This window comes from Melozone crissalis, unplaced genomic scaffold, assembly GCF_028551555.1.
Source record: "Melozone crissalis strain CALT ecotype California unplaced genomic scaffold, PUWL_Pcris_2 ptg000068l_1, whole genome shotgun sequence".
NCBI lineage: Eukaryota > Metazoa > Chordata > Aves > Passeriformes > Passerellidae > Melozone > Melozone crissalis.
This window is the reverse complement of record NW_026535846.1, coordinates 4,748,598-4,770,275: the sequence shown is the minus strand read 5'-3', so window position 1 is coordinate 4,770,275 and position 21,678 is coordinate 4,748,598. Positions and strand designations below refer to the sequence as shown.

General features: G+C 50.3%; 1 protein-coding gene across 11 annotated transcripts in view; it reads right to left on the bottom strand.

The window, feature by feature from the left end:
- Positions 1-21,678, bottom strand: part of ARHGEF9 (Cdc42 guanine nucleotide exchange factor 9) — a 164,956-nt gene that overhangs the window by 54,032 nt on the left and 89,246 nt on the right. For all 11 annotated transcript variants that reach the window (XM_054289847.1, XM_054289837.1, XM_054289841.1 and 8 more), the window contains exon 2: positions 5,805-5,984. In XM_054289847.1, coding sequence (XP_054145822.1) covers positions 5,805-5,930 — 126 coding nt within the window. In that variant the 5' untranslated portion in view covers positions 5,931-5,984. The remainder of the gene's footprint in view (positions 1-5,804; positions 5,985-21,678) is intronic.

The following is a 21,678-nucleotide window of genomic DNA, read 5'->3' as shown; positions in this document are numbered from 1 at the left end:
TTAGGTATTGGGGAAAAAACTGTTCCCTGTGAGGGTGCTGAGGCACCCAGAGCAGCTGTGGCTGCCCCTGGATCCCTGGTGGTGCCCAAGGCCAGGCTGGACACTGGGACACCCTGGGACAGTGGGAGGTGTCCCTGCCATGGCAGGGGTGGCACTGGAGGGGATTTAAGGGCCCCCCAGCCCAAACCAGTCTGTGATTCTATGATATAAAATTTCTCTAAATACAATTTATCAGCTTTCAGCTTTACCCAAATGGCACTGGGCCAGCAGCACTGCCCTGCAATCAGTGCAGATTTACCCTGCTCAGTGCAGGCACTGGATGGAGAGGACCTTTCCCTTCAACAGGCACCAAGGCCTGATCACCTCATAATGAGCACAAACCACAACAAAGCAAACATGTTCCCAGCCAGCTGGATGATTAACCTGCTGCCACTGGATATTCACAAGGACACAACCAGAGATAATGTGCCATGCTGGATTCTCACTCCCAATTAGCTAATGTGGCAGATTAATGACACACACACATCCTTCAGAGAGCTGCTGCCATCCCAGGGAATCTGGATTGTACAGGACAGGGGTTACAGTGCCAGAGGCTCCAATAACCTGAGAAATCCATGGAAGCACAGAGCCTCAGGAACCTCTCCCACCCCTGCACCCTGCTCTGCAGCAGAGCAGCTCCATTCCCACAGGATCTGCTCCTTTTCCTGCCTCCCTCAGCTGCTTCCAGGGCTGTGTCCTTGTCTGCAGCCCCGTGCAGTGTCACACCCCCAACCTGTGCAGTGTCACACCCCTGTGCAGTGTCACACCCTGTGCAGTGTCACACCCTCACCCTGTGCAGTGTCACATCCCTGTGCAGTGTCACACCCTCACCCTGTGCAGTGTCACACCCCTGTACAGTGTCACACCCCTGTGCAGTGTCACATCCCTGTGCAGTGTCACACCCCTGTGCAGTGTCACACCTCTGTGCAGTGTCACAGCCCTGGGCAATGTCACACCCTCACCCTGTGCCCTGTCACACCCCTGTGCAGTGTCACAGCCCTGGGCAATGTCACACCCTCACCCTGTGCAGTGTCTCACCCTGTGCACTGTCACACCCCCAACCTGTGCCCTGTCACACCCCTGTGCAGTGTCACAGCCCTGTGCACTGTCACACCCTCACCCTGTGCAGTGTCTCACCCTGTGCACTGTCACACCCCTGTGCACTGTCACACCCTGTGCACTGTCACATCCCCAGCCATGTCCATCCCTGAGCCCTGCCCATCCCCAGCCCTGTCCATCCCCAGCCCTGTCCTGTTGTATTGCAATAAACAGTTTATTTAGTTGTCTCCCGGGCTGGGAATGTGGATGCAGCTTGCTGGGAAGCACACAGCATCTTCTGCATCCTCTCCCAGGACAAGGAACAGCGCATTTGGCAGCAGAAGAAAGGCAGCTGAAGCAAGATGCTTTCCCCTCCCGTGGTCCCACCACTCTTCTCTTCCCCAACCTGAATTTCTCCCTCAGTAATCTGCCCCCAGCCTCAGTGCCCTCCATACCTTCCAGCCCACAGGCTCTGTGATACCTTCTCTTTCCTCCCTCCAACTGCCCCCAGCTTTAGTAAAGCCTCTTAGGTTCTTCCTCTCTAAAATTCTCATTCCCAGCCCCAGAAATTCCCTTTACCCAAGGTAAGAAACACCCTTTAGTCATTTCTGGGAAAGGAGAAAGCAGGGGATCCTGTAGGGACAGCTTCAGGCTCTGTATCCCTGAAAGGGGAACAAGAACAGCTCCAGAGAACAGGCCCTGTGCTCCCTCCCTGCTCCCTGCAATCCAAATGCACATCCCAGGGGCTGCAGCTCCAGCAGGGACCAAAAGCTGCTGGGACACTGCAGCAAACTGCATGTGCTCCATCAGAACCCCAGGAATCAGGGCTCAGCCCCCATTTCCCACAGCCCAAGCCCTGCTGGCACACAGGAGGGAAGAGCAGCAGCTCAGAGCTCCCTCAGAGCCCTGCCAGGCTGAGGAAAGGCAGGCCAGGGAAGGGGCTCTGCAGGTTTGTGCCTGGAGGGGCTGTGCAGATTCCTACCTGCTTTGCCTGACACAAAGAAAGGCCTCAAAACTCTGGGTTTGCCCCTCAAAACTCTGGTTTAGCCCCTCCAAACTCTGTGTTTGTCCCTCCAAACCAGCCTGTCCTTGGAAGGGCACAGTGTGTGACCCTCTGGGGCCCTGTGTGGGCTGCAGGTGGCACAGGGAGCCCTGGGGTGCTCCTAAGCTGCCTTTAGGAACCCCAAACTCTGCAGCTCAGCCTGTCCCCAGCAGTGCTGCCTGTGTGGGCCCTGCCTCCAGCACAGCTATTTGTGAGCTGGATTTGCCACAGGAGAATCAAATCCTCTTTCTTTGGGAAATCTGATGGCCCTGGCTCTGAGGGAATGCTAATGCAAGGGCTGCTGAGGGGGAAAGCAGGTGAGTGATGAGCTCAGCAAGATACAATCAGATTTTACAGGCAAAAAGAAGCAGAAGGGGCAGCAGAATGGAGAATTACACCTGCAACACAGAGCTAAACCCACCTGCCCAGTAAAGGCACAAGCTGCCAGGCACTGGGACCAGGCTCTGGCTTCAGAGTCTCCTTCTCCACAGTGCCTTAAAAGCTCACTCCAATTTATCCAGCACTTCTCCTTTAGCAGCAGAAAATAAAGTGGGTCAAAGGCAGCTTTTCAGCAGGAAAATCAATCTAAAATTACAACACTTGGGGGAACCAAGGCAGTGGTGAGAGAGAACATGGAGCACTGCCACCCCTGCACTTCTCCACCCCTGCACCTTCTCCTGGAAGAGGAGACCATGAGGGTTTTACAGCCCCTCCTTGCTCCTTGGCAGGACCATTTCTTCCCCTCTTCAGTCACCAGGCACCACAAGGAGCTGCAGTAAAAGCTCCTCAGCCCAGTTTTGCTCTTTACCTTGGCTTAGTAACATAAGGAAGGGAGACTCAGCATTGCTGAAGTGAGAACAAATATATTCTGCAAGCTCAGTCTGGTATCCAAAGAGACCAAGGAGAGCTTTACACAGGAATAAATCCCCCTCTCTGCCCAGGACAGGGGCACTCTGCCATGTCTCTGAGGAGAGATTCCACTGCACAGCATCCATAAGCTTTACTCTTTTTATTTCTCTTGCAGTGGAAATATGTCAGAGCCCAAACATTAAGCCATTTGATTTCTTGTGTTTGGAGTGTCTCACCTGGGCTATTTTGGAGCCTTGACGAGAGGCTCTGCAATCAAAACTTTGCTGTGCTTTCTGAAGGAGACCTCAAGGTACAACAATGGGTCCATGGGCAGCCCTGGACTGTAATTCTGGGCTGTAAATCCCTCCCAACACTGAGCCTGCTTTTCTGAGCCAGTGTCAATGCGCTGGTTATGCAAAAACTCATCTGGAGCCCATGATGTACAGACAGCCCAAGGCTCTGCCATCCACAGAGGGGAACAAAGTGGCATTTCCACCACCAGAATGTGAAATCTTGTTTGAAACTCCTGCTGGTTTTTCTCAGCTGTACCTCCCAACCTGTCAGAGCACTGGAAGCTGACAGGATGTTCAAAGGCACCGTGCAGCCACCACAGCTGTGCCCTGTGGGTGTCCAGTGTGCTCAGAACAGGCACTAAAATACACCACAGACACCTTCACCTGTCTAAACCCAGCTTGTTGCTGGGTCTTAAATTTAGTTCTGGAGTTCTCATCCACCTTTCTGACTTAGAGGTGTTCATGACCTTCTCCCTGGGTGCAGCAGCTCCCTGCAGAAATCATTCACCATTCCCTGCTGGCTCCAAATTTTCCTTCTCCTGTGCTGTGCTTTCTCTTCCCCCAGATAAACATTGCTTTATCCATCCAGTTTCTCCTTGAAAGTTCCTGAGCTCCCAACCCTCTGTGGTTTCCTCTCCCCACCTTCCTTCTACCCTAGCCCCAAGGTACTAAGAGGATTAGTGCAGGTGTGAGCAGGGAGACAACAATTGCTGTGTGTGCAGGGAATTCAGGAGCCTTTTTGTTTGCCACCCCTGGCTGTCATGTAAAGGAGGCCAAGGGAATCAGCAGGTTCCTGTTTTCCTCTCCACTTGCAAATGTGAAGTTCCCTGCTATGAGATTTTGTGAGTGCCAAATGCTTTGCCAAAGGTTTTCAGATGATCTGGCTGGAGAGCAAGAAGCGTCAGACAGCTCATTGCAAACTGGGTTCCCAGCCCAGTTCTGTCCTCAGAAGTGATTCAAAGGACTTTGAGAGGAGCCCAACTGTGCAGTGATCTTCTCCTGCACTCCTGTTAGTACTTACAAGAGGCCTGAAGTCTGAAATATCCTGAAATTAATCCTATTTGGCTTTATACCTGTCTGCTCTGTCTGACATCCCTCACTTGAATACTATTCATATTCCATGTAACATATTGTTCCCTTTTCCTTCTGTGCTTGCAGAAGAGAAATACAGATAGAAAGAAAAGCAATTATTTTGCAAGTAAAACTAGAACCACCCAGGCTAAATCAGGCAGTTTTCTGGCATCATCTTAAAAAAGCAGGGCTCAAAGTACAACAGAGAAAAACGCAGCCTGCTCATGATGTGAGTGATCATCTGCTCTTCTCGCAGTTCTTTCATTCCTTATTCAGCTGCTTTGGAAACCTGAGGGGCAAATCTTTCTCCCCAGCCTCCCTTCAAGACCTGCAGACAAAATGGGCCAGAACTGTTGTTTTTAAATATTAATTCTCACTAAGGCAGGAGAGCCAGGCATTGCTCCCCTCTGGGAGGGCAAAGGGCAGGTGTCTGATCCCTGCTGCCCTCAACAAGTGATTCCCAGATGAAACAGCCAAGCCAGCCTCCTGCAGAGCTGATGGGGGATTGCTCTCATTGGGATACTGCACAGCACAGGCAAGAATCCTGCCTGGTCAGGCTGTTCTGACCCTCAGCTCCAAGGATGAGGATCCAGGATTTGTTCCAGACATTTGTCTGAGATTCACTGATTCCCATCCCCTTTGTTCCCCAGTTTCTAAAACCACCTTCCCAGCCTTTGGAAAGTGTAGGGAGAGATGGGGAGTTCAGCCAAGACCATGATCCATGGGCTGGGGCCCTAAAGACACCGGTTCATTTGTTTTTCTGGTGTGTTTTTAAAAAAACAGAATAGTGTTTTCCAGACTATTCTTAAACCTCCTGCAGACTGTTTGTTTGTGACACCACACCAAAGGGCTGTTAAATCTTTTCCCCAGAATCACAAAGAAATGAGCACTGGTCTGTGCACTGAGAGGTTAAAGTGGCCCAGAATATTTCAGTGTTTAAATTAAGCAAACAAAATGAGATTGTTCTGTTCAGCCTTTCCAGCTGCAGCACAGTGTCAGTGACACAGGTGAGAGTGTTTCTGCAAGAAGGTTTTCACCTCAATCACACTTGACACAAATCCATTTTCCAGACTTGTTGACACCATTGGCTCCAGGGTCAGACTTAAAATACCAAACACAATTTGTTATCCCAAAATCCCAAACACAATTTGTATACCCAAAATACCAAACACAATTTGTTATCCCGGGCCAGAGTAACAGCATGGACTTTTTTGGGTGGCCCAGCTCCAGTTCCAGTCATAGATCTCTCCCTCTTGGCACTGGCCATTAGAGGGGAAACAATTGTGTGCTGGAGAGGCAGCAGCAAGCAGAAACCTTCTTTGCTGCCCATGTTTTGGACAGAAAGCAGGCAAAGAAGTGGGAATCAGCATCAGCGAGAACAAACACCATAAAAACAGAGTGAGAGCTCAGTTCTTGATGTCCTGAGCATGGGCAGGGATTCCTTAGGGAGTAAAAAGCAGAAAATCACTCACCCTCACGAAGCTGGCGGGAAACCATCCTTCCTCATCGTCGATCTGACCCCACCACCAGTCCTTGTTGGAAGCATCCAGGACCTTGATGACGTCTCCTGCTTTAAACGCCAACTCCCGGTTGGCCATGGTGACGTGATCCCATACTGCCTCAGCACTGACAATGGAACCACCACTGATCAGCTTGGGGAGAGAAAGGCACAGTCAGGGAACAGCTGCAGCCCCAGCCCCTCACATGCACAGCAGCACAGCTCGCAGCCAAACCACATCTCCATGGCAGCCCCACCCTGCCCTGCCCTGCCCTCTGCCCTCATCCTGCTGCCAGCCATGCCAGGCAAGCTCCAGGTGCTGTGTCCGTGTCCCCCGGGCCTGGCACCTCCCCTCCCACCCCATACAGGCACATCTGCCAGGGACAATTCCACTGACACAATGTGCAATGCCCAAAAACAAGCAATGGTGTCCTGCAGAGGAATTTTCACTTTGGTTGAAATGTCAGAGGCTTTCCATGCAGATCCAAGCAAAGTTAGTGCACGTATTTAGAAGGGTTTGTTCAAAGTTAGTGCACATATTTAGAAAGGTTTTTTTGAAACTGGAGGCTGCCTGTTTTAGTGCTGGTGATGTACTGACACCCCTCGCTTGTGACATGCTGCTGACCTGCCCAGCCCAGCCTGCAGCACAGCCCAGGGCAATCCTGCTGCTCCAGGCTGTGGGGACAGGCTGCATGGAGCAGGCTGTGGGCCCTGGGCACTGGGTGAGGCCAGCCTGGTGTGTGACAGGACCTCAGGAGCATCTCTGTGGAGCTCATGGAGCCTCAGAGGTGCACCAGCACAGCCAGATCCCCTCTGTGACAGCCATGGAACTCCTGCTCTGTCTGGCAGGAGGGAACACCCCAGCACTGGTGCCTTCCACACCATCAGCCATGCCCAGGACACCCCCTGTCCCTCTGAGTGACAGCTGTGTGCTTTTAACAGAGCAATAAATTGTGTTTATGTGTTGCCCACTGCAGGCACTCTGTGCTGAGCACCGAGGCTGCCCCAGCAAACACAGATTTTCCCCATGTGCTAATCAGAGCCATCCTGGGTTCATTAGTTCTGCCACTGAGACACCCTGACCATGGACTTGGGCTGCCTCCAGGTCCCAGCTTGAGCTCACAGGGGCAGAGCACAATCCTGTGGCCATTCCAGACCTTGCTGTGGTGAGGCTCTGAGAGTCCCCTCAGCTGGGGAGGAACACAAGGCACACAGACAACCCCTCACTGTGGGTGTGCAAGTGGAGAAGCTCCTAATGCAGGTCTGGCATCCCCAAACCCCTGTTAATCACTGCCTGCACAGTGAGAACCTCAAGGAAACCTTTCAGCACAGCTCCAGGTCCTCAGCATCAACAGAGAACACTGAAGTCATCCAGACAATCCAGTCAACAGATTAAAGGGCCTGATTTACCATTTGCCTTGGGCTGGCTCTCCTTTACAACTCTGATCTCCTTGGCTTTGGGGCAGCTGGAGCTGCAGTCCCAGCCCTGCAGTTGAGGAGTCAGCCACACAAAGCAGCCAGACCTACAAGGCTTAACCTGGCAGTGCCTTTCATCCTCCAAACCCACAGAGATCCACTCAGAGGGCAGCAAAGCAAAGCCGTGCTCCTCCCACCTCCACTTTCACAAATTGTCCCTTCTAATTCAAAATCAGCTGCAGAAGAAACCTTTGTCCCCTCTGTGTGTCATAACAGGGGATTGGCCACACCAGCCTCACAAGGTCCTGGACCAGGCACAGAAAAGCCCTGAGGGGATGGCTGAACTCCTGGCTGAGGGCACCTCCTGCTTCACTGAGGGGCCATCCCACATCTGGGCTTTTGAGACACACTGGAGGCAGCTGGGCACCACAGGGTCCCCCCAAAGCAGCAGCAGCTGCAGTCAGATGGTGATGGACCCCCCAGCTCACCCCAGAGCTGGCTCAGCAAAGCAGGGGAGCCACATCTGGAGAAGTTACAGAGACTATTGTGACCCCAGAGCAACAGCTGGATGCTCAGAGGTGTTTCAGTGCCTCCTCACAGCCCCTTGCTCTGCTCCCAGTCAGGGTTCCTGGATGCTCTCATAAATAAAGATCAGTTTAAGGCACAGAGACCCCCAGGACAGATCTGGAGGGGATGAGACTTCACAATACATTTGAGACCAGGCACCATTTATCTGTTCTTCTGCCAGGACTGAGCTCTTCTCCTTCCCCAGGGCTTCCCCTCTGCCATATTTATGGACACTGTCCAGGTCAGGTTTCCCAGGTAAGGAAGTTCTGCCCTTCCAGCCCCCAGCTTTTCCTTCCCCCAGGCACTTCACCAGCCCTTTCAGGCTTCCACATTCCCTGCCTGCATTTTTCTGGAACACAGATGACCAGAATTGCAAATACTATTCCCAAAGGGACCTTACCAGAGATTTGTGGAACAGCATGAAATATTTATTGCAGTGTCACAGAGATCTCCCAGTAATGCCTCACATGTCCCCCTTTCCCCACGGCCACCTCCCACCCGTGGCTCACAGGGATCCTGCACTCAGCTCGTCTCAGCAAATGCTGTAGAGTACGTTCTCTTTGGCTGGAAAATCAGTTTTCTTGTCAAAAAATGAACGGGGTTGGCCTGACACTTGTTCCTTTTGTTAATGCCATTGGGTATTTCAGTCCCTTCTGCACTGATGAGGAACCAGGAACAGAGCTATTACGCAGGAGCCGTGTTCCTGCTGCTTCTGCTTCAGCTGACAGAGGCTCTGCTGTCACTTCACACACAGCCAGTTCTGGGCACAAACTGCCACAGAAACGTCACTGAGCCCAAACTTCAGAGGGACTGTGCTTCAAACCCTCCCAGCCTACTTTGCAAAAATCCATTGCCGAGCCCGAGGCACAAATCCCAGCTCTGAGGAGACACAGAGGGACAGGGGTCACACCTCAGCCCTTTTGTGCTGTGAACACACAGGCCTGGAAGGTGCTTTCAGGAGCTGGGGGGGCTTTGCAAGGTGTTCTTGATCTCAAGGAGAAAGGCTCCAAGTCCCTGGTTCCCACTGATCAGTGCCAGCAGGGCCCTGCCCAGCCCCTGGCCCTTGCTCTCAGCTCAGGGAAGGGATCCACATCCCAGCAATCCTGCAAGCAAGCCTTGCCCTTTTGGAACACAAATCCAGCTCAGCCTGTACCAAAAGGATGGCGAGAACTGGGGCTCCAGCCATGCCACGTGCTGAGCCCATTGAGAGAATGTCAGGGCCTCAAATGAAAAGATCCAGTTTAATTTATCTTGCAAGACATCTTGCTGCATCCATGGAGCCATCCAGCTCTCTCAGGGCAGGGTTATGGAGACAGAACCTGACATCTGCAGCAGCAGGAGATGGCAAACTGGAGAAAGGTCAGCATGAAATATTATTTTCTCAGAGAATTCAACACAGGAGCTCTTCACTCCACAAAGTTCACGTCTCTTGGCTTCCAGGCTGAGCTTAGTGCTGTGGTCAGAGATATTCAGCCAAAGAAATCCTTGGAAAGAACTTCTCTGCCATAAAGTCAGGTTCTCCCACACTGCAGCTGAGGGAGTCATCTGGACTCCCTGATAGCCAGTGAAGAGAAAGAAACACATCTGGAGTGTGATTCATCCTGGCTATTTCAGCAACCTACCTTCCAGCCAGGTGAATCATGCCCTAGAATTCACTCTGTGTTTAACTGGATGAGGCAGAAGTTTGTATTTCCCACATCTTAATGTTCATCCCATCTATGATTTGGCCATTGCCAAAACCAAAGAATGGAATTAAAGAATAATGATCACTATAGGAATAGTGAAATATTAAAGCACACTGTCCCAGACAGAACAAATTTCTGAAGGGTGAAGGTTGATGGAAATAAAGTTATGCTCTCTGTGCCCACCAGAGGAATTCACAAAATCTTAGCCTTGTACATTTACAAAAATTACGACTTAGATATTTGAGAAAGTGTCCTACCCACAGGAAAGAAGAAGCAGTGATAAGAAATGCAGCAGGTGACAAGGACATTCAGTGTGACATCCCCTGAACACTGCCTGTCTGCCAGGTGGAAGTTCTACTTCCTCTTAAAATCAATTATTCTTGTCAGTTGCTTGTTCAAAGTAAAGAGCCCAAAGAGAAATTCCTCAATGCTTTCACCTCATAACACGAGTGCAGCAATGCCCAGGAGCATTTGGGATCTAGAGAGCTGAGAACAATGATTGCTGCCATACAGGAGCCTGCAGAGCACTTTGTGGAGTGCAGGAAAACCTTTCTCAGTGGGGAAAAGATGAACTCTTGGGATGTTGTGTGGGGTGGGCACCAGGCACTGCCCAACAAACACAGGGCACAGAGAGGAGGAGCCACTTCCACAGCCCAATGAATTTAATGAGGAAAAGAAAAAGGGCAAAAAGACCAGGCTCTGTCTGACTCCATGCACAGCTTAAGCACCCTGAGAACAGGGGGGATGATCCCTGAACCACCAGCACCAGCTCAGCATTCCCAGGATTTCCCCCAGAGGTTTCAGTGACAAACCCTCCCTCTAGAGATGCTCCTTCACTGCCAGCCCCCCAGCACAACAGGTGAGAGCTTTACAACAGCAAAGCCAGAGGAAAGGAAGGAAACCATTGCTGCTCAAGGGCTGGGAGGGTTTTGCTTTCTCTTCCTGTCTGGTGGCATTTCCAGGATGGAATGTGGCCACTGGAAATCCAGAATTACATTAGAGGTGCTGCCAAAATAAAGTGACAACAACAACAAAGAGTAAAAAGGGTTTCAGGGGGCTCTGCAAGGGCCCAGCTCTGCCAGCTCGTGCCAGGGATGCTGAACTTTGTCCTCACCAGGGCTGGGAGAGCTCAGAAAGGTTCATCTGGCCCAAGATCCCCACTGCCTCCCTCTCCCCTTGCACTTTGCAAAGCCAAAGGGCTTTAAGGTGTCATTAATGCCACACAGGAGCTTCCAAGGAATAAAAAGGGGGTGCTCAAAAGTGGGAGTTTGAGCCCAGATTTTACAATTTTCTCTTCTGGCCATGCCTTTGTGGCACCTTTATCAAGATCAGATAAACGTCCCCATCAAAGTAAGCAGGAAAATAGAGAATAAAAGGAGTAACAGGAGCAGGTCCCTGTTACAGGAGCTGGTGGGATCTGTCTGACCCTGTTACTGGAGCAGGTCGGGAGCAAATCCACATGAGCCAAAGGAGAGGAAGGGAAGGGGAATGCCTCTCCCAGCTGTATCCACAGCACATCCTGATGAAAAAAGCCCAGGAACACCACCTAGGATGGCTTCCCAAAGCACATTTACAGAGCCAGGGGTTACAGCTCCTCTCAGGCCACTGCAAGGTTTAAATCCCTGAGCCATGACCCAGCTGTGCCCCTGCAGAGGGACTTTGCACATGACAGAACCAACAGGAAGATTATTCTGGGGAATGGGTGAGCCTCTGCCTCCAATCTGGTGCATTTTCCCTGGCTCTGCTCCCTTCCCAAGCCAGGATGCACAACTGGACAAGAACATCTGCTCCATCAGCCCCTGCCTGCAGTGAGGCAGTCGAGGATTAAACATCTTTGAGTGAAATCAGCCACTACTGCAACGTTTTGCTAAATATTCCCAACACACCAACACTTGCTGGCTTCTTATGGGCCAGCCTGAAGAAGAAATCAGGGGCTCAGTGGTCCATGGAGACTGAAATGTGCACAAAAGGGCCATTCAAACCACTCTCACCTGTCCATTCTTCTTTCAGGGATAAATAATCACTGCAAGCCCACAAGATTCCAAGATCCTTTTCAGCAGAGAGCTTCTCAAGAATCCAAAATGCACTTTATGAAGAGCCACATTCACAAAAAACCCTAAATAAATCTATCATCATTTACCATCTCCTTAGAAAACTTCAAGAACCTCAAAGTTTCCAGCACTGTGGTCTCTGGGAATATGAACAATCTTTAAGGCAGGAAAGTGTTTCTCTATTAGATCATTTATTACTGCATCAGTAGAGTTGTAACAGTAAAAAATGAGAGCTCTGAGTAGTTCCCTTTCAAATCTGTGTTACATAAACTGTGTCCTCCTCCACGGGAGCAGGATGCAGGAATAGGAGCAGGCTGTGAGGGGAGGAGGCAGAAATGTGGTGAGTGGATGCCATTTGCTCAGATTGTTCTTGTACAGAGCTGCCCTTTGTTCAGACAACATCAAAGCCCTGTAAAACCACAATAGCATTTCCCACACTGTGCTCACCGGCCCTTCCACAGTGGAGGCAGCCAAAACAGCTTCAAAGAAGGATGCACAGAGGGTGTTCAGAGGAATCACTGCTGGGGGAAGGACAGGGCCCAGCAGAGCTGCACAGAGCCCAGACAAGGGAGAGCAGGGTGATCCCGGAGGGGAGGCACTCACACTGCTCAGTGGCACCAACACAGCACAGCCTGATGGGGCTGGGACGTCCCAGAGTCCCCCAGCCCTGCTGGCACCCACTGCCATCAATTCCCAGCACAGCCATGCCCACGGAGTGAGGAGGGGAGCAGGGCAAGCCCGGTGCCAGCCCCACACCCTGCTTGCTGCTCCTCCCTGCCAGGCCAGGGCTGCCCAGCTGAGGGAGCAGAGCACAGGAGAACATCCCCCAGCCCATCCTGCTGCACTCTGCTCTTGCATAATCTCCCCAGAGTCCCTTTGACGGTGTGTTTATTTTTAAACCTCTCGTCAGGAATTATACAAAGTGAATAATGCCCAATCTCGGTGAATGGCCCCACGGCTCATTCACAAACACAGGGGAGGGCAGCTCCACTTGATTTGCTCATTCTCTCAAGAGGTGCAATCACCCAAAGGTTAAGCACAAGTCAAAGAATTTCCCTTTCTGCTTTCAAGCCCCTTGATGAATTTAACTAATGACTGGATTTCAGCTGAAAGAGGCTGATTGGAGTGAGAGTCTCCCATATCCCACATTCTGGGAAGGCTGCCACACTCGGTTGGAAGCTTTATCTATCTTTCATTTATCTGTATGTTATGTGGAGAGTCAGTACAGACAGAAAGGTTCCTAAGGACTGGCTTGTTCTGTTATTCATTGATTTCCATTTTCTTGAGAAGATCTCACCTGGCAGATAGGAAATCACCTGGCCTCAGCCAGGCTGCAGCAGCAGAGCCCAGGGGATGGCATTAGTCTCATTTTCCACCTTATTGTGATTATTGCCCATGTCATTCCTATTAATAACAGCAGCCACAAGGCAGGGCCATGGATGGAGAGCTGAGTAAAAGCCTGGCAGCAGTGAGGAGGAGAATGGAAGGGGGTGAGGAGGCAGAGGGGCCCCACTGAAGCACAGCCCACGCAGGTGTGAGGTGTTGGGATGGAGCATATGTCACCCTAATTGCTCCCCAAGCCCTCCTGTGCATGGGGCACATCAACCTCCCCTTGCCTCATGACATATCTTTCCTGTAGAGTAATTACAAATAACCACTTGCCATCATCTTTTAACTCAGATAAATGACGGGACTGGGGCTGGAAGTCCAAGTTTGAACTGCTCCAGGGCAAGCAGCACCTTGAGCAAGCAGGGCCAGGGCAGCTGCCAGGGCTGTGGGCAGGGGCTGTCAGCACAGATCCCTCACTGCAGCCCTCAGCAGCAAACAATAAACACCCTCCAAGAGCCAAACCTACGATACTCACACAAATCCCAGCCTCCTGCCCCCAGAAGGGACTCCTGACATTCCCAAGCCAAGGCCACAGCAGCCTCAAAGACCTGGAGATGTTCTGAAATCCCTCCTGAGCAGGGGGCTGGAGCTTTGATTTACACCCAGCCCAGCCTCAGTGGATGCTGCCTGGGTGGGGAGCAGCCAGGATTCAATCCCAAGGTGTGCTCCCAGTCCCACAAAGCCCTCTCAGAACCCAGGACATCCCTCTGGCTGCCCTGGAGGGCTCAAGCCCCTGGTTGGGGGCTCAGAGACCTTGGCACAGAGTCAAAAACACCTGTGCCTTTGATTTTGGCCCATGGAGAAAATTACCAACTTTGTGTGAAGATTTACAAGGCAGAGAGTTTAAGTGCAATGATAGTTAGCTTGTCACAAGGTAGAAAAGCAGAATTTTAGGATTTTTAGAATGGGGGTTCAGAAGCCAAGATGGAGGGATTTGGGTGTGCCTTATCCTTCTTTCTTCTCCTTAGCCTCCATCTTCTGTGTGAAGATGGCACTTTTGGATTGGTTTAGAGTAGAGACAGACAGTATAACACAGGTGATAGATATTGGAAAATTATTGTAAATAAAGTACACTGAGTTTTAAGTATAAAAAGATAACACCACCTCTGGGGCAGTCAGTGTGCCACGGACAGACCTCAGAGGGTCAGAGAAAGAATGTTATAGATAACAGAGAATAAACAACAGCCAAAGAATCCTGACTCCTTCTTCAATCTCAGGGCTGGGAAAAAGAGACTTTCCAACACTTGGGGTCAGCTCGAGCACAGAGACCCCAGGACCAGCCCAGCAAGGACTGGGCCCAGTGACACTGAGGCACCATGAACAACCAGGAGGGACCTGGCGCTCTCTCTGTCACCCAAAGGGCAGAGTAAGGCAGATGAGCAAACAGAATATTATTAAATAAATATATTACTAAATAGCTCTAAATTCAGCTCTGGGAATGTACAGAGAAGGACAAGATGCTGCTGGGGAATGCTGAGCACAGGGCTGAGGGACACAGCATGGACAAATAGCACAGACGCCATCCTGAGCACCCCTATGCCCGTGGTGCAGCCAATCCACAGACTGAAAACCCCTCCAGGGATGACCAAGACTTGACTGGAAGTGTCAGGAATGCCAAATCCAGGCTCATTTTACCCCAAAAACCTGTCCTTATTTGAACTGGAAAGCAAACAACTTCCCTGCCATGGAGCACACTGTGGGAAAACTGAGTTCATCTGACTAAATGGTGTTTGCAAGGAGAGGAGATAAAATTGTCATTGCTCTGAGGAAACCAAGAGTAACCCTCCTTTGAAAGGATATTTAAGTTAAAATGAACATCACCTGTTACTCTGGACATGGAATTTTCCAAAGCAGAAAGGAACTAAGGAGAAAATCACACAAATGACTCCCAGGGGATGGAATTATTTAACACAGCTCCCTACAAAGGGAACAACACATGGATCTGCTCATCCCAGACGTGGGATCTGTGTCCCAGCTCCCAGGCAAAGCTGGTGACACACAGCTAAGCCAGGAGGGATGGCACAGACACACCAGGGGCACCCAGAGCAGCCACTTCCCTCACCCAGAGCCAGCAGCTCCCAGGGAAATGAAGAAAGGGGCAAGAGCAGAACTCACAAAACTCTGTGTGGATACTCTGTCCTCTAAAAGCTGACACAGCTGGCCAGGTTTAAAAATCATGGGAGGAGATGAATTCAAATGCAGGGCTAGGAATACAAACCAGGAACATCTCTCCTGGATGGCCAGGGACAGGGAAGCAGCAGCAAGAGCCCCTTTGTGACTGAGTCACTGCCATGTGCTCTAAAACCCCATTTGATAATGAAGCAGAGGCCTGGATTGTGTCATTTGGACCACAATGTATGAAACACATCCCCAGGAATCCTCAATAATGCATATATTGGTATTGCAGTAAGAGGCCAACATGATAATATTAAAAAAAGGATATTTTTAGTACTGAGAACTTGGAACTTAAAAAGTAGTGGCTGTTATTAGTGCAAATCAATGCCCAGGCTGGATTAAAGTCCAGATGAATGTATTACACTGATTAAATTCACCACCTGGGCTCCTTATTTGCTGTTCTCATCTCCTGGCTTCTCAGGGTAAGTCCCTGCAGCTCCCATCTAACAAAGTCCAGGGGGGGATTGTTGGCAGAGGAGGGCAATGACATCTACAAACATTTTACAGACCCTGAGCTCACAGACATTTAATTAAAGGAAGCACAAAAGGAGCAATGGCTGGAGAAGCAACACCTGGCCCCAGGAATCAGCACTTTTGGGTGACTGCAGGGGCAGTGAGAGCCTTTCCTCCCAAGCCAGGGGGAAGCAGAGCCCATCAGCTACCCTGTGCAAACCAAAGCCACCCAGTGAAAAATCCCATTGATTCCACTTCCCGTAGCAAAAGGAAAAACCAGGATGAGCACCCAGAATAAGAAATGGCCAAACAAAGCTTTTTGCCACCAAAATGATGATATTCATGAGAATTATTCCAACAAAACCACAAATCATCCTCAGATTTCCAGGATTCCAGCACCTGGACCAAAAAGCAGCCATGGGCACCCTGAGGGAGCACAGGGATGAGCAGCAAGGGCACAGCAAACCCAGCCAGGCACGGCTCAGGTCCTCACAGCAACCACGTCTCACACCCACACCTCACCCTCCATCCCCAGCTCTGAGAGGGCAAACAGGCAGGACTTGAGCAAAGCAGCTTCTCCCTTGAGCCTCTTGTTGAGCCAAAGCCTGTGGCATCCTCTGGCTCTCTCAGGCCCTGCACTGGCCCCAGAACTGCCTCACCCAGAGCTGGAGAGCCCTGAGCACTGCCAGAGCAAACCCTGCCCTCCTGCTGGGGCACCTGGGGCAATGGAGAGCTCAGGGGTGGCACTGCAAGGCCATTGAGAATATGGAGCCAAATTTTCATTTCTCACCTCGTCCTGGGGACCTCACACACCACAGTAATGAGTGGGTGCTTGTTACAGGCACAGGATTGTCCTGCAGATTGCCATGGGATCCTCTGAGCCTCTTACAGGGCACCTGGGGCAATGGAGAGCACAGGGGTGGCACTGCAGGGCTCTGTCACACCCCACCTTTGTCCCTGGCTTCCAACAGTGACAATCCAGCTGACACCATGCTCTTATTCCCATCACTTTTGCCTCCTAAAAGCTGAGGGGACAGTGCTGGCTGGGAAGGCTGTCATTACAGGAAGGGAACTGTCACTGTGATATTTTATGAAAAATCGTTTTGCCAGGATTTCTTTTCCTGGGAAGCTGGGAAGCTTCAGCTTCTCCCTGTTTTCTTGTTTTGGAATGTGATTTGGAGAATTGTTTATCTAATATGTGAACTGTTTTAATTTAATGACTAATCTCAGTCCAGCTGGGTTGGGACTCTGGTCAGTCATGGGTTTTTTATTATTTTTTCTTTTATAGCCTTCTAATGTATTTTTTTTCTTTAGTGTAGTTTTAGAATATAATATAGTATAATATAATATAGTATGATATGATATAATAATATATCAGCCTTCTGAGAACATGGAGTCGAATTTTCATTTCTCACCTCGTCCTGGGGATCTCACCACACCACAGTAATGACTGGGTGCTCATTAGAGGCATGGGATTGTTCTGAGCCTCTTACAGGGACTGGCCAGATCAGCACACCTCTAAGCTGCTTTGCTCAGCTCAGCCTGGCCATGAATGAAGTCATGGCTGATGGCTTCTCACTTTTCATGGACAACTGCCATGGCCAAGACGTCCCTTCAGTGGGAGTAACTCAAGGCAGCCACTGGCTACAGCCTCCTCCCTCAGCTGGGCTTGGATGGCACTGCCACAGGATGGAGAGGTCAGATCAGGGGTTTTTCCAAGCCATCACCACATTCTGACCCAGGAGTTCCCCCCCAGCCCCCTGGGCTGCTCAGGAGCCAGCAGCAATGCAGGCACAGTGAGAACAGCCACGAGAATTCCCATCTGCCAGCCCCACACCCTGAGAGCTCTGCCAGGAGCCCTGGAAGCCTTGCCAGGGAGGTGGGATGGGCAGGGACTCCACCAGGACACATCAGTGTCACCTCATCCTGTAGGGGGACACAGTATGGGTGAATGAAGGTGGTATAGAATGCAATCTTATCCCCTAAAGAGGTGCAGCTGGAGCAATTACTAAAGATTAGGAGCAGGCCTGATCTTAACAGGCCACACCTGCGGCAAGTAAGAACAGTGTTATAAAAGAGTGGATTGGTGGGATCTGGAGTTAGACGGCTGCTGCAAGGACCAGGAAGAGTCAGGGCTTAGAGGAGATGCCTGTGACAAACATCAAGGAGGTGTGAAACTGTGGCGACATGGAATCCTTGCACTATAATAATAATGGAACTCTTGATATACAAGACAACATCATCCATTGTGTAATTGTCCCTTTCCTCTCTCTCCAGGTCATGCTGCACAGGACACGAGCAAGTGCTGTCCCCTCCCTGTCCCACTTCACCTCATCAGGGGCCACATTTGCTGCCTGCTGCACCTGGATGCTGCTGGAGAGATCAGCTCTGCACCAAGATAATTCTATTCAAAGTCTAGAGGGCAGAGCTGTCACAGATGAAGTATGTCTGTGTATTATCTGTTGGCAAACACGGGATGTAATGGCAGCCACTCAACTTAATGGCTCAAATTCCAGCTCCTCCAAAGGAGCCCATCGCCCTGCATGTAATCACAGAATGTATTTAAAAGTATAATTTCCATCCAAAAGGACCAGAGCTGGAGCAATATGACTCATGCAGCTCCCTGTGCATTGGGAAACATGTCAGGAAGCCTGGGAATTTGTGAGCCTATTGCCATCTGTGTAGAAACTGGGCTATGGACACGATTCCTCAAACCATTCCTGTGGCATCCCTGGGAGCCTGGAGGCTGCTGGGCCCCCACATTGGGCCTTTGCCTCTGCACCCGAGGGAGCAGAAACACCCTGAATTACAGTGATACAAATACTAAAGAGAAAGGCAATGGAATTAAAAGGCGTCTCTCCCCATGTACCTATTCCAGCCCTCCAGAGCTCCACAGTTACAGCTGCAAACTCAGCTCCATTTCTGCCATAACAAAATCATCTCCACAGCATAATTAGTGTGCTCGTGTTAAAATGGTACAAATGCAGGGGAAGAGGCATCCAAATATGATTTGTTTTTCAAGACAACATGATGTTTTCCCTGGCTAATAGATTGGATTCATTAAGGAATAACAAGAGCCAAGCACCACTTGCAGCAAACCTTGCTGCTTTTAGCAGTGAATTATCCATCCCCAGATTGGTTTGCACACTATGCTTCTTTACCTGCTATGACTTGACAACCTTTTTTAGTCTAACCTGCCTACACATGGCTTACAAAATATCTCTTCTGTAACTACTGCTTAAAATCCTGCTTATTCCTAATTTCCTTAATGGCTCAATTAAGTCCCCAGCACTGCTCTGCTCTGGGACTGGATGACTTCCACATTCACAAGCAATTTTCAAGGTACTGGGATAGTTTGTGTGAGCAGGTATTTGCACTAGGATTTGCAACACTCTCTCGGGGCAAACATCTGAGTTGTCTGAAGGGGTTTTGAATGAATAATTTCCTGTGTTATCCACCTTCCTCTAGAAATAACGCTCCATCTGTTCATGGAACAGTTCCCTTCTCTTACCCAGGCAGGAGGAAGGTCACGCAAGGGAAAGAAAAATTTGCACATCCCCAACGCCCTCCAACAAAACACAAGGCACATACCTGGCCAAGGTCATTAAGCAGTCAGGGGAAGAAATACAGCTGTCAGGTTAAGGGGAGTGAGTAATCACCCAGTGCATCATTGCTGCGACAAGCACCCCGGGACACGGGCTGGAGTCACAACATGTCCTGTGCAATTAATCACTAATCACAACCTGCTACAGAGAAGGCAAATGGCAACTCCAGAGGTGAACCAAAATGTTACCTTCAAAACACCTAAGCTTAAAAAAAACCCCAAACCTGAAAAAACTCAACTGTCCAAGCTGAGGGAAAGGCAAATGGAGTGTGTATAAAATGCCTGGCAGCCTCTGGGTGGGAAGCAGCTCCTCTGGGCCATGATTCACCCCAGAAGCACTGGTAGCAGCAGAGCCCGTGTGAAGCTCATCCCTGGCTGTGCTGTTGTGGAAGATCTGTCCTTTCCCTGGCCTGTCCCACTGCCTGCTCTACAGAACCTGCAGTGGTTTCCATGAGAACAGCAGGGCTCTGCTCATCCTCCCTGGCTCCCTGTGCACAGCTCTGCCTGCCCTGGGCTCTCTCCTCCTGCATGTCTGGGATAAGCACTGGCAGTAAATTGGTCACTCACAGCAGCTGGATAGCCCTCAACCCAGGAGCACTCACAGTCACAGAGTTACCAAACCATTAAGGCTGGAAAACAGCTCTGAGGTCATCAAACCCAACCTCTGACCGGATGCCACCACACCATGGAGTGCCAGGAGTAATAGGGTAAATGCAAGTGCTGCTCTGGCTTCAGCTCAGAAATGATGCAGGAGCCTCAGGGACCCTAACCCTACTCCTCCCCCTTAGTCACACCTGCAAAGCCTCTGGTGGAAAGGAGCCTCCAGGAGCAGCTCTTGGATGGAGGTGATGCATTCCTGGGCTGGAGCATCTGATCCATCCCCCAGACTGCCCAAATTACAAGAGGTTCCTGCTGTTCCCTGCTTGGACAGGGCAGGGAGAGGCTGGGATTTCCCTCCTGCACCCAGCTGAGCACAGCCAGCCCTGTGTGAGGCTTTGTCCTTACTGAGGAGTGACACCAAAGTCCATGGGAGCCCCTGGGAGCCCATGTTCATCAAACACCTCGGGCTCTTCCCTCAAGGAACACCCAACCCTGGTAGCTGATGGACAATTCCAGTGCTGCTCTCCATTCCTAGAGCACAACTGGAGTAAAGCACGAATGGCAGTGCAGGAGGTTGGCACACACAGGTAGAGAGAGATTTGAGAGCACACAGAGCTTGGGTCTGCATTGAAACGTGCCCAAACAGAGCTGTCAAGGCTGAGTCCAAGGAATTCCCATCCAAGGATCCACTCAGGCTCAGCCTCAGCTATTCCATATATTATCTGCCTGGCAAGCAGTCTACACGCAATTATATCCAGTCTATAATTATTATTCCTTTCAGACACAGGTTTTCCCAGTGCAGAACATTGGGAAAGGATGCCTTAAAGGATTGGTACTTCTAGGACAGGAATACCCAGGGAAAAGACCAAATAACAAAGGTGGGAGATTCTGACCTAATGGGAAATCTCCAGCACTTCTCAGTGTGATTTTTTTTTAGCTAAAAGCAGAAGCTGAGTGTGTGAGCTTCCCTCAGATGTTCCATGTGGTGTCCAGGTCATACCAACCACACCATGTTGGACAAGCGTGGCAAAGGGATCCACCCAGGGAATTCACAGGGATTTTGCAATGCAGTACCACAGGAGATTACATTAATTGATAGTGAAATATGCCCAGATCTCTGAAATAAAACTTTAGCTAGAGTTATTTTGACTAATTGCTGAAAATCAGAGCATGTACCCTCACTGCTCTGCAGCCCATTTCACTCCTCTCTCTATCACTGGAGCAATTTCCAAATATTCCCAAGGCTATGCCAAGTCCTGCCTCACTCTCAAATGTGCCATCATTAAGAACTGATTTTGCTCTTTGAAGGCATCCAAGATGTTCTCTCCAGGAAAGTGCTTGCTAAGTACCCTCCTGAAGACATCTGTAAGGAATTTTTACTACTGGCCTAGATATTTACTTCACCTGGAAGAATTAAGTGGCTCTAAGGAGCTTTTAGTAGAAGTAAATCCTCATTTAAACAAGCCCCAGGAAAGTGGACAGGGAGTTCCAATTGCCTCATTTGCTTTTGTTTTATGACCCACTCAGAAGAAAAGAAACAGGGAAGATGGAATGTGATCTGTGTCTCCCAGGTTTCTGTTGCTATTCCACACCTCACTCCTCGGTGCTCCTCTCTCCTCCAGCACTGCCATGGAAACAATAAATTCTCCTGCTCTCACAAATTTGCACAATCATTTTTATGGTCAGTGCTGCTCAAGAAAGGAGCTGCCTCCCTGGAACTGCACAGCTGGGGCAGCCAGGGTGTGCATCCAAAGGAAGAACTTTGGAAAAGAGAAATTGGAGATGCGGCCAGTGGCAATAGGGGTGGGATGGGCAATGGGACCTGCATGGTCAGGCATGATGGACAAACCCCTTCTCCTTCCTGTTTCATCTGGAATAGCTGGAGTCAGGCAGAACCTGGACATCCCA